Source organism: Oncorhynchus nerka, linkage group LG8 (assembly GCF_034236695.1).
Source record: "Oncorhynchus nerka isolate Pitt River linkage group LG8, Oner_Uvic_2.0, whole genome shotgun sequence".
NCBI lineage: Eukaryota > Metazoa > Chordata > Actinopteri > Salmoniformes > Salmonidae > Oncorhynchus > Oncorhynchus nerka.
Genome location: NC_088403.1, coordinates 63,624,943 through 63,638,509, shown reverse-complemented (window position 1 = coordinate 63,638,509; position 13,567 = coordinate 63,624,943). Strand labels below are relative to the sequence as shown.

At 46.1% G+C, this 13,567-nt stretch overlaps 1 protein-coding gene and 1 long non-coding RNA gene across 2 annotated transcripts; both read left to right on the top strand.

Moving 5' to 3' along the window:
- The first annotated feature begins 3,532 nt into the window (after positions 1-3,532).
- On the top strand, positions 3,533-9,265 carry paqr9 (progestin and adipoQ receptor family member 9). The gene is given in 2 exon segments (XM_029650174.2): positions 3,533-7,070; positions 7,073-9,265. Coding segments are annotated over 2 exon segments (1,281 nt in total). The 5' UTR covers positions 3,533-5,990; the 3' UTR covers positions 7,274-9,265.
- Positions 9,266-12,171: 2,906 nt separating this feature from the next.
- On the top strand, positions 12,172-13,330 carry LOC135572969 (uncharacterized). Its single transcript, XR_010464602.1, has 2 exons — positions 12,172-12,214; positions 12,258-13,330. It is a non-coding gene; the product is annotated as an uncharacterized LOC135572969 (long non-coding RNA).
- Positions 13,331-13,567: the final 237 nt, after the last annotated feature.

Genomic DNA, 13,567 nt, shown 5'->3' with positions numbered 1-13,567 from the left:
CCCTATCCATCCATATGCTCCTCATCCATCCATATGCTCCCTCCCTATCCATCCATATGCTCCCTCTCTATCCATCCATATGCTCCCTCTCTATCCATCCATATGCTCCCTCTCTATCCATCCATATGCTCCCTCCTATCCATCCATATGCTCCTCTCTATCCATCCATATGCTCCCTCTCTATCCATCCATATGCTCCTCCCTATCCATCCATATGCTCCTCTCTATCCATCCATATGCTCCTCCCTATCCATCCATATGCTCCCTCTCTATCCATCCATATGCCCTCCCTCTCTATCCATCCATATGCTCCCTCTCTATCCATCCATATGCTCCTCCCTCCCTATCCATCCATATGCTCCCTCTCTATCCATCCATATGCTCCCTCCCTATCCATCCATATGCTCCCTCTCTATCCATCCATATGCTCCCTCTCTATCCATCCATATGCTCCCTCTCTATCCATCCATATGCTCCCTCTCTATCCATCCATATGCTCCCTCTCCTATCCATCCATATGCTCCCTCCCTATCCATCCATATGCTCCTCCTATCCATCCATATGCCCCTCTCCTATCCATCCATGCCCTCCCTATCCATCCATATGCTCCCTCTCTATCCATCCATATGCTCCCTCCCTATCCATCCATATGCTCCCTCCCTATCCATCCATATGCTCCCTCTCTATCCATCCATATGCTCCCTCCCTATCCATCCATATGCTCCCTCCCTATCCATCCATATGCTCCCTCCCTATCCATAAAAACCTGGCCCATCCCATCATCACCCAACAGGATTTTGGAGACAACTGATTCCTGAACAGTTAATGAATTTAATGAATTCTAAATAACGTGCTTGTAAATCAATGGCCTCTGTGTGCCACCAAATGATTCTAGTTCAGTTTGTTTAGTCCCTCACAGTTCAGTTAACCTCAGACAGAGGCTGTTGTGTATGCTATATGTGATCATGTGAAATGTCACAGCACGTTCTGAACTGCTCTGAAAACAAAGAAACTAAATTATCCACATGGCTGGCTGCCACTTTGAAATAATCAGGAAGATTGACCATTATTTTATTTATTTATATGACACACTGTCTGACATACGGGGGGATGGGTGGGTAGGTTGGGGGCTATGGAGTTGATGATGTCACAGTGGAGTCCTCAGCTAGTGGAGATGATGTCACAGTGGAGTCCTCAGCTAGTGGAGATGATGTCACAGTGGAGTCCTCAGCTAGTGGAGATGATGTCACAGTGGAGTCCTCAGCTAGTGGAGATGATGTCACAGTGGAGTCCTCAGCTAGTGGAGATGGGTAGGGGGCTATGGAGTTGATGATGTCACAGTGGAGTACTCAGCTAGTGGAGATGGGTAGGGGGCTGTGGAGTTGATGATGTCACAGTGGAGTCCTCAGCTAGTGGAGATGATGTCACAGTGGAGTCCTCAGCTAGTGGAGATAATGATGTCACAGTGGAGTCCTCAACTAGTGGAGGTGGGTAGGGGGCTATGGAGTTGATGATGTCACAGTGGAGTACTCAGCTAGTGGAGATGATGGTGTCACAGTGGAGTCCTCAGCTAGTGGAGATTGGTAGGGGGCTGTGGAGTTGATGATGTCACAGTGGAGTCCTCAGCTAGTGGAGATAATGATGTCACAGTGGAGTCCTCAGCTAGTGGAGTGGAGTTGATGATGTCACAGTGGAGTCCTCAGCTAGTGGAGATAATGATGTCACAGTGGAGTCCTCAACTAGTGGAGGTGGGTAGGGGGCTGTGGAGTTGATGATGTCACAGTGGAGTCCTCAGCTAGTGGAGATGATGATGTCACAGTGGAGTCCTCAGCTAGTGGAGATGATGTCACAGTGGAGTACTCAGCTAGTGGAGATGATGTCACAGTGGAGTCCTCAGCTAGTGGAGATGATGTCACAGTGGAGTCCTCAGCTAGTGGAGATGGGTAGGGGGCTGGAGTGATGATGTCACAGTGGAGTACTCAGATGGAGATGATGTCACAGTGGAGTCCTCAGCTAGTGGAGATGATGTCACAGTGGAGTCCTCAGCTAGTGGAGATGGGTAGGGGGCTGTGGAGTTGATGATGTCACAGTGGAGTACTCAGCTAGTGGAGATGGGTAGGGGGCTGTGGAGTTGATGATGTCACAGTGGAGTCCTCAACTAGTGGAGATGATGATGTCACAGTGGAGTCCTCAGCTAGTGGAGATGATGATGTCACAGTGGAGTCCTCAACTAGTGGAGATGATGTCACAGTGGAGTCCTCAACTAGTGGAGATGATGATGTCACAGTGGAGTCCTCAGCTAGTGGAGATGATGATGTCACAGTGGAGTCCTCAGCTAGTGGAGATGATGATGTCACAGTGGAGTCCTCAACTAGTGGAGAGGGGGCTGAGTGATGATGTCACAGTGGAGTCCTCAGCTAGTGGAGATGATGATGTCACAGTGGAGTCCTCAACTAGTGGAGGTGGGTAGGGGGCTATGGAGTTGATGATGTCACAGTGGAGTCCTCAGCTAGTGGAGATGATGATGTCACAGTGGAGTCCTCAACTAGTGGAGGTGGGTAGGGGGCTGTGGAGTTGATGATGTCACAGTGGAGTCCTCAGCTAGTGGAGATTGGTAGGGGGCTGTGGAGTTGATGATGTCACAGTGGAGTCCTCAGCTAGTGGAGATAATGATGTCACAGTGGAGTCCTCAGCTAGTGGAGATGGGTAGGGGGCTGTGGAGTTGATGATGTCACAGTGGAGTCCTCAGCTAGTGGAGATGATGATGGAGTCACTAGTGGAGGTGGGTAGGGGGCTGTGGAGTTGATGATGTCCTGGAGTCCTCAGCTAGTGGAGATGATGTGTCACAGTGGAGTCACAGTGGAGATGATGTCAGCTCAGCTAGTGGAGATGATGTCACAGTGGAGTACTCAGCTAGTGGAGATGATGTCACAGTGGAGTCCTCAGCTAGTGGAGATGATGTCACAGTGGAGTCCTCAGCTAGTGGAGATGGGTAGGGGGCTATGGAGTTGATGATGTCACAGTGGAGTACTCAGCTAGTGGAGATGATGTCACAGTGGAGTCCTCAGCTAGTGGAGATGATGTCACAGTGGAGTCCTCAGCTAGTGGAGATGGGTAGGGGGCTGTGGAGTTGATGATGTCACAGTGGAGTACTCAGCTAGTGGAGATGGGTAGGGGGCTGTGGAGTTGATGATGTCACAGTGGAGTCCTCAACTAGTGGAGATGATGATGTCACAGTGGAGTCCTCAGCTAGTGGAGATGATGATGTCACAGTGGAGTCCTCAACTAGTGGAGATGATGATGTCACAGTGGAGTCCTCAACTAGTGGAGATGATGATGTCACAGTGGAGTCCTCAACTAGTGGAGATGATGATGTCACAGTGGAGTCCTCAGCTAGTGGAGATGATGATGTCACAGTGGAGTCCTCAACTAGTGGAGGTGGGTAGGGGGCTATGGAGTTGATGATGTCACAGTGGAGTCCTCAGCTAGTGGAGATGATGATGTCACAGTGGAGTCCTCAACTAGTGGAGGTGGGTAGGGGGCTATGGAGTTGATGATGTCACAGTGGAGTCCTCAGCTAGTGGAGATGATGATGTCACAGTGGAGTCCTCAACTAGTGGAGGTGGGTAGGGGGCTGTGGAGTTGATGATGTCACAGTGGAGTCCTCAGCTAGTGGAGATGGGTAGGGGGCTATGGAGTTGCATTATCCCCAAGAGGTCACCCACTTGTCTTGTCCCAGTAGAGAATGACGTATAAGTTGAAACCATGTCATGTCTAATGGAATTACTTTGATGAGGTTCGTGAGAACTTTTCATTTGATTTTTCTCCAATGGTGTTTTCTGGATTATATTGTTGCAATGCATTCTGGTTTTTCACGGTTTGCAGTGTGGGGCTACAACGTAACATCATTCTTTCAACTGTTTGCTTGTTACAATCAGTCTATCACTCAGCTATGATTACAATGTTTCAGTTGGGCTTTACTTCATGAATCCTTTGGGTTAGGCCACGTGAGTTCTTATAGAACGCCAGCAAAAAACGCCTATATTGACATGTTTCTTATGAGTGCATTATTTTAAGGACCGTATTAATATTCTGCTTGATATAATGTTTGTGTCATCATCACAAATCAACTGCATTATACTTTTTAAGAAACACTTCAACCTCAACCAGTATAATTACTGTTTTGCTACAGCCTGTCAATGAGCGTTAGCATTCTAGTTAACAACTGATGCATCCAAAACAAGTTATTTTGCAAAGATCACAACCAAATATAATCTTAGCGACTGTTCAAGCAAGAATCAAAACATAATTGTAAGGTATGAGAACCACCCCCCAAGAAGTTATTTTGTTAAGAAGTTATAAAAACGTAAAATGTAGGCTTTGTTGAACGGGCACAGATGGCGATGGCTTTCTGACTGCAGCCAAGAGTCGCGCGCAACGTTGAGTGACGTCATAATGTCGTATACTGGAAAGGAGTCTATTTCATTTGAATGACGTCAAAGCTTTTATTTATAGTTAAAAACATGCAAACGCTTTTTTTTGTTGTCGGCTGCCTGCTGATGTAGCCTAGTGCGTGTCACTGAACAACTGTGTGGCGCAGAGAGAGAGAGAGAGGCTATTCACCTCCAACCGGCACCAGCACAATGCATTATCTGAGCAGGTTGTACGGCGCATTCTAAACAGATAGCGGCACAGACTGTTCAGAGTCTACAACCACGGAGAAACAAACATCACAACAACCGGACCGTCTTGAGTAACGGAAGAGGAAGGTAGCCTTTTAGCAGCCTACCGCTACGCATGTTGACGCTATACTCTGTAACAATCCCCTGTTTTCTCTCGCTCTGTTCGTCTTTATCAAGGACTTCGAAGGACGAACGGGAAAGTCAAAAAAGTATTCGTTGAGATAGTCACATGACCTACAGAATTTACAAGCTGTCAGTACCGGCTCACGGAATGGAAAAGCTGTCCGGTCGGCGTCGGAGCCACTTGAAACGAATTGGGTAATAACGGAAGATCTTCATACTGGAAAACAAAAACAAATGGCAGAATAGATGAACACGAATTTACACGAACACGGCTCCATTCATGTGTGAACTATTTTCCCATTAGGTAAGACAAACCTGCATATTTGAACGGACGTGTGTGACCTTGTTTCAAGGGCTAGAGTTACGGCCACATCCTGTTTCTCTCTACATTCTCCGGGGGATTTATTTGGCACCAATGGCGACTTTGATCAAATTAAACCGGGAGGAGAATTCTGGACTAAAGACCGTGAATAATAAATAGTGCGCTCAACCGTGTGAAGTTCCTCTGATAGCCCCGCCTACCCCAGCATGACCCACCTGACCTAGTTTCAGAGGGATGACATTTCGAGTACCGATACTTTTCTTTTGGCTTTGAAAGACAACAATTGACGTTCAACTCCATTGAACCTTGAAGTACGTGAAGTGAGACGTATTTTTTGTCTTCTTCCTGTACCTTTCACTCAGTTTTGCCGATGAATAACGGAAACGATGCGTTATTATAAAGGCTGCGTGAATGTGTATTAGGCAATGATAGCCTATATCAAGGTCTTGATTGCTGGATGTGTCTAATCTTTTGGATTTACCTGGGGGTCAAGAAACAACTGAGAGGAGACATAATTATCACGAGTGTCCCTCTGAAGCACTGGATTTAAGTTCATTTCCTGTATAACACCTGACATTTTTTTTAATTTCACGTGGGAATAATAATTCTACTGACTCAGGGAATTTCATGGTCATGAAAACCATTTTCATGAATGGTGCTATAAGGATTACACTTTATGAAACTTGCATTTGGTTTTGACACTGTTATTGAGATCAAAGGTTTGCATGAGAAAGGAATTGACAGGAAATCATCGCGGATTATGACATCAGATGCTGTCTGTCAATAATCAAGAGGACCGTGCTGTGATTGACAGCTAGATCAATAAAAGCCAGCCAAGAGGATCTGAGGGCATTATTATAGCAATGACGACAAAAGAACAAGTGCTTTTAAGGACAGAGCAAGTAGAGCGTGTTCAACCTCTCAACAGAGATTTATTGGAGCCAACCAATCATCAAACAGTCCGTCCTTCTCCTCGTCCAATCATGTTCTTGAATTGCGGCCAATTGCTGCCACCCCTGCTGCGGCACGCGGATGTCCCAGCCCGCATCACTGAGAGCTTCATCCTGTCCGGTTACCGCTTCCCCAACTACAGCCTCGCCCAATGCCTGCTCTCGGCCTTTCAGCCCACCAATGAGACCGGCAACTTCTGGACCCATTTCCTGCCAGTCTTCATCTTTGCCTTCTACTTCCTGGAGCCGTTCGGTTTGGAGGGCGCTCCGCCCACCTCCGACCCTTTCTTCTACCCGCTGTGGAACTACTTCATGGGGGTGTTGTGCCTGCTGATGGCTAGCAGCATGGCTCACCTCCTCAACTCCATGTCTCTGGTCATAAGGGAGGTGTGCTTCTTTGTGGATTATGGGACCATCAGTGCTTACACCGTCGGGTCTTCGTTGGCCTATTACTACTATATTCACCCCAGAGCGGGGATCCTGGAATTGGGGATTGGGAGACACAACAACACGCACCAGGACCCTTCTTCGTCATCGTCATCATTGTCCTCGGCCATGCCAGAGTTCAGCGTGTTTTTCGAGACCTTGTACATCCCCAGCTCCTGCCTGGTCGCCATCATCTGTGTCTTGGCCTGCTGCAACACCCGCCAGCGCTGGAGGACCTACCGCTACATCATACGTACCCTGGTATTCCTTCTGCCCTTCCTCGTGGCCTCCACGCCCATCTTCTACCGCCTCCTCCACTCCTCCCCCTACCTGCCGAGCTCCTCCTCCTTCTCCTCCTCCGCCTCCATGGCCCAGTTCTTCTGCAGACACTGCTTCTGGCTGGTGGTGTCAGCCCTGTTCAACATTAGCAAGATCCCTGAGCGACTGTCACCGGGTAGGTTTGATATCTGGGGGCATAGTCACCAGTGGTTCCACGTCTGCACCTTCCTGTCCATTCTCGATGAACTTCATATGATCAACGGGGAGGTGAGGGCTATACTCTCCACCCAGTCCTGGTGGTGCCTCCGGCCACCCCTCCACACCTCCCTGGCCCCACCTTAGCCTCCACCTACGGGGTGATGCTGGTCCTCCAGGCCTCCATCGCCTCCATCATTGCCTGGTTCTCCTGGTGCGCCAACAGCATCTACAAACCCCAGGGAGACCAGTTGGAGAAAGAGTTCCTCTCTAAAAGACATCTAAAGTGTCACTGATGTGGGATCTGATTTGATAAAGAGCTCTGATTTTATTTCCAGACGTAGGCCAGTCAGCTCGTAGATTAATTGACTTAATTTATTTCATCACTTGAACAATGCAGCGCATATCGTTTATGGAGGTTAGAGAGGATACCACTCACGTAATATAAAAAAGTAGCGTGTGTTTTCATGTATTGTTTTCATGTGTAGTCACTCTGTAACATTCACTAGTTCTGTATCCTACTTTATTTTCACCTCCACCCAGTGGTTTCCCCCTTTCCCTTCTCCCTGGACTGTGTGGGTAACTTTAGCTTTACAAGGGTAAGTGGCGGTCAGCTAATATTCAAGGGTTTTTTGTTTTTCAAGTTCACCATGGGGGTCCTATTTGGTCCACTGGATTAGGAACAGTGTTTTGTGGGGTTGGAACGCCTTGGCGGTTCAGTCAAGTCTCCTGGGGTTCAGTCATGTCCCCTGGGGTTCAGTCATGTCGCCTGGGGTTCAGTCATGTCGCCTGGGGTTCAGTCATGTCGCCTGGGGTTCAGTCAAGTCGTCTGGGGTTCAGTCATGTCGCCTGGGGTTCAGTCATGTCGCCTGGGGTTCAGTCATGTCGCCTGGGGTTCAGTCAAGTCGTCTGGGGTTCAGTCATGTCGCCTGGGGTTCAGTCAAGTCCCCTGGGGTTCAGTCATGTCGCCTGGGGTTCAGTCATGTCGCCTGGGGTTCAGTCATGTCGCCTGGGGTTCAGTCAAGTCGCCTGGGGTTCAGTCAAGTCCCCTGGGGTTCAGTCATGTCGCCTGGGGTTCAGTCATGTCGCCTGGGGTTCAGTCAAGTCCCCTGGGGTTCAGTCAAGTCCCCTGGGGTTCAGTCAAGTTGCCTGGGGTTCAGTCAAGTCCCCTGGGGTTCAGTCAAGTCCCCTGGGGTTCAGTCAAGTCCCCTGGGGTTCCAGGACTCACATTCTGTTCTAGAACAAGACGATCATTATATTCCTTTAAGGGGGTTTAAGGTAGAGGACATTGGAAAGGTGTTGTTACCCAATGTCCTTTAAATGTCACAGTGAGATTTAAGAAACGTTTGCTGCCAGGCTGTCTTTTAACACTTCCTTGATTAATCTCCTTCAACCTTCCTCTACTTCCCCTACCGTTGCTGACTGATTATACCTCTTCATATCTCTCTCTCTCTCTCTCACTCACTCTCTCACTCTCACTCTCTCTCACACTCTCTCTCTCTCTCTCTCTCACACTCTCTCTCGCTCTCTCTCGCTCTCACTCTCACTCTCACTCTCTCTCACACTCTCTCAATCTCACTCTCAAATTCTCTCTATATATATATATATATCTCTCACACACTCGCAATTTCCTTTTCCTTCATGTTATACTTAATCTCTCTTCATACTTTCTTGATACCTTGTCAAAACTCCCTGTCATGCCACACAGTTTAATTTCCTACCGCTTTCTCACAAGCTGTCTCTGCTCCCGAGTGGCGCAGCGGTCTAAGGCTCAGTGCTAGAGGCGTCACTACAGACCCTGGTTCGATCCCGGGCTGTATTACAACCGGCCGTGAGCACAATTGGCCCAGCATCGTCCGGGTTAGGGGAGGGTTTGACTGGGGTAGGCCGTCATTGTAAAATAAGAATTTGTTCTTATTAACTGACTTGCCTAGTTTAATAAAGGTTAAGTAAATAAAAACAGGAAGTGGGGTAGCGTTTCGACAACAGAAATAGACCAAGACCTCATTCAGTCTTACATTATTGCAATCTGAGGGCTGGAAACCAGAGGGTGGAGCCCAACTTCATGTGCACTTTCTGAAGCCACATCTTCAAAAGGACTTTTACATACAGCATGTTTCTAACATGTTTCTGATGACGAATTGTTCATCTAACGTACGAGACCACAGACTTTTTTATTGCTATCAATATCAATGATCAACTTCATACTATAACTGCATTGTACTGTACACTGACTGCACTGAAAACCTTCCATACTCTATTCATGGTAAAGAAACAAGGACCTGAAACAGTCAGTGATGGAACGTTCTTTTTTACCTGCGGTAATATCTATAATTCTGAAGCCGTAGTGAGGATAGATACATTGTATAAACCACAGGAGGTTGGTGGCACCATAATTGGGGAGGACGGGCTCTTGGTAATGACTGGAGTGGAATCAGTGGAATGGTATCAGCAACATCAAACACATGGTTTCCATGGTTTCCAGTTGTTTGATGCCGTTCCATTCGCGCCGTTACGGACTTTATTATGCGCCGTCCTCCCCTCACCAGCCTCCTGTGCTATATACTCTTATCAGCAGATCATTGAGGATGTGTTACCCTGCTCAGACATTGCTGACACATGCCAGATCTTACAACGCCTTGATAGGTATTTTACCCAACATGCGTTATAGCAATCTGGGGCATGACGGCACAGCCATTGGTTGATGCATGCGATGTCTGAGCAGGGTAACATGACCAGGAAGAAACACTCTGGTTAGAGTTGCACTCAACCAATCAGGTTACTTTCAGGAAGTTGTTGACCAATGAGACCCCTGAAGGATGATTGTTTATTTGTCTCTCAACCAATCATGCAAATATTTGCATGAAATAGCCTCTTATGTAGATAATTAGCAGTAGCACGTTTAAATACTCCTTCTGAATATTCATTTCCTGGGAATGTAAGAGAGACAAGACATGCTTCTATCTTAGACAGACATACAGTAGATTAGCTAGCATAAACAATGATGTTATAATTGGTATGCTCCGGACATTCTCATGTCTCGTCCCCCATATCTCTGCTCTCCTCTCTCTTCCTGGTTATGGATTCTAGTTCTGTCTGTCTCTTCCTGGTTATGGATTCTAGTTCTGTCTGTCTCTTCCTGGTTATGGATTCTAGTTCTGTCTGTCTCTTCCTGGTTATGGATTCTAGTTCTGTCTGTCTCTTCCTGGTTATGGATTCTAGTTCTGTCTGTCTCTTCCTGGTTATGGATTCTAGTTCTGTCTGTCTCTTCCTGGTTATGGATTCTAGTTCTGTCTGTCTCTTCCTGGTTATGGATTCTAGTTCTGTCTGTCTCTTCCTGGTTATGGATTCTAGTTCTGTCTGTCTCTTCCTGGTTATGGATTCTAGTTCTGTCTGTCTCTTCCTGGTTATGGATTCTAGTTCTGTCTGTCTCTTCCTGGTTATGGATTCTAGTTCTGTCTGTCTCTTCCTGGTTATGGATTCTAGTTCTGTCTGTCTCTTCCTGGTTATGGATTCTAGTTCTGTCTGTCTCTTCCTGGTTATGGATTCTAGTTCTGTCTGTCTCTTCCTGGTTATGGATTCTAGTTCTGTCTGTCTCTTCCTGGTTATGGATTCTAGTTCTGTCTGTCTCTTCCTGGTTATGGATTCTAGTTCTGTCTGTCTCTTCCTGGTTATGGATTCTAGTTCTGTCTGTCTCTTCCTGGTTAGGTTAGGGATTCTAGTTCTGTCTCTTCCTGGTTAGGGATTCTAGTTCTGTCTGTCTCTTCCTGGTTATGGATTCTAGTTCTGTCTGTCTCTTCCTGGTTATGGATTCTAGTTCTGTCTGTCTCTTCCTGGTTATGGATTCTAGTTCTGTCTGTCTCTTCCTGGTTAGGGATTCTAGTTCTGTCTGTCTCTTCCTGGTTATGGATTCTAGTTCTGTCTGTCTCTTCCTGGTTATGGATTCTAGTTCTGTCTGTCTCTTCCTGGTTATGGATTCTAGTTCTGTCTCGGTTTGAAGAATTATGCCGTCAGTTATTGAAAAAAGAAAGAGAAAGCATGTCTTGTGTTTAAAATGTAAGAGTCTGGTCTGATTAATTTATATCAGGGCAAGCCGTAGATATACATAACAGAGTTCTGCAAACTATCCTCCATTTTAGCTCCAAATTTCCAATCCCAATCTCTATGGATAACTCTATTTCTGGGTAAATCTTTGAGTCTTTTTGGTTTTGCCCTCTCCCACGCCCTGAGTTTATTTGCACAGTGACAGTGGACCAGGCCAGTCCCGTCTTAGAGATGAAGTGCAGTGAGGAAAAAAATAATGTCGAAAAATTTGTCCAAGTCAACGTGGATTTCCTTGTTGTTATTACTGTCATTGTCCAATTTGTGCTTCACTACAAAGTCTGAGATTTGGATTGAATCCAAGATGGTGTGCTGTATGTTGCTTCTAGCCTGTGTGGTTGTCAGATGTGTTTCAGCTTTTGCCCACTTTAGTAAGTAAACTGCTTTTGTTGACTCAAACATTGGTTGGTTGTAGTGACAGTGCCATTGTGTCAATAACGAGGAAAGCCAAAATGACAAAGGTTGGGCCTTTTGGCAATTTGAAGAGATCATAAAAAAAATTTTCTAGGACTCTTCTGTTGACGATGTATAAAATGTATGTTGGTCTGATGTGTATGAGGAAGGGAATCCTGGTGTGTATGAGGAAGGGAATCCAGGTGTGTATGAGGAAGGGAATCCAGGTGTGTATGAGGAAGGGAATCCAGGTGTGTATGAGGAAGGGGATCCAGGTGTGTATGAGGAAGGGAATCCAGGTGTGTATGAGGAAGGGAATCCAGGTGTGTATGAGGAAGGGGATCCAGGTGTGTATGAGGAAGGGGATCCAGGTGTGTATGAGGAAGGGAATCCAGGTGTGTATGAGGAAGGGAATCCAGGTGTGTATGAGGAAGGGAATCCAGGTGTGTATGAGGAAGGGAATCCAGGTGTGTATGAGGAAGGGGAGGTGAATGAGGAAGGGGATCCAGGTGTGTATGAGGAGGGAATCCAGGTGGGAATGTATGTAGGAGGAAGGGGATCCAGGTGTGTATGAGGAAGGGAATCCAGGTGTGTATGAGAAGGGAATCCAGGTGTGTATGAGGAAGGGAATCCAGGTGTGCATGAGGAAGGAATCCAGGTGTGTGTATGAGGAAGGGAATCCAGGTGTGTATGAGGTGTGTATGAGGAAGGGAATCCAGGTGTGTATGAGGAAGGGAATCCAGGTGTGTGAGGAAGGGAATCCAGGTGTGGAGGAAGGGAATCCAGGTGTGTATGAGGAAGGGGATCCAGGTGTGTATGAGGAAGGGAATCCAGGTGTGTATGAGGAAGGGGATCCAGGTGTGTATGAGGAAGGGAATCCAGGTGTGTATGAGGAAGGGAATCCAGGTGTGTATGAGGAAGGGAATCGAGATGCAGTACTGGAAGTATTTGTAGAAATATTCCTGCCAGTTGTTGCCCAGCACCTGTTAGTATATATAACTGTAAGAACTGTTAGGGCTCCTGGATTGATGATGAATTTAAGAATTGTTTGGTTCAAAGACACAATGAAAAAGAGGTGACATACAAGTCAGGCTGCTCAGCTGATTGGTTGACATTCTGTAACTTGAGACTTTTTGTGACTAAACTTAACAAAAATCAATAAATAAAAATGATATTTCCAAACCAAGATAAATGACATAAAACACAATGGAAAAGGCTTTGGAGCACCTTAAATTATATCATGGGCCCAATTCAACCCAATTCATTTCCATCGTTCATTGAAGTTTATGGATAATTTATAACAAAACCTTTTGATATTAACCAATCATTTCAATGAGTATTTCACTAGTAAAGTGGAAAAACTCAGAGGTGAAATTAAAACATTGAACAAGTGAACCATTATATGTTTATATAAAATATCTAATAATGAAAAAGGTGTTGCTGTTTTCAATTTGGTCAAGTTAGTGTTGGAGAGGTGGAGAAACCATTGTTATCTATCAATAATGATAAGCCTATAGGTACAGACAACCATGATGGGGAACTATAGAGAATACTAGCAGACTGTATTACCACCAGATATATACAGCCATGATGGGAACCTATAGAGAATGGTAGCAGACTGTATTACCACCAGATATATACAGCCATGATGGGAACCTATAGAGAATGGTAGCAGACTGTATTACCACCAGATATAGACAGCCATTATGGGAACCTATAGAGAATACTAGCAGACTGTATTACCACCAGATATATACAGCCATGATGGGAACCTATAGAGAATGGTAGCAGACTGTATTACCACCAGATATAGACAGCCATTATGGGAACCTATAGAGAATGGTAGCAGACTGTATTACCACCAGGTATAGACAACCATGATGGGTAAACTATAGAGAATGGTAGCAGACTGTATTACCACCAGATATAGACAACCTATATGGGTAAACTATAGAGAACGGTAGCAGACTGTATTACCACCAGGTATAGACAACCTAGATGGTAAACTATAGAGAACGGTAGCAGACTGTATTACCACCAGGTACAGACAACCTAGATGGTAAACTATAGAGAATGGTAGCAGACTGTATTACCAC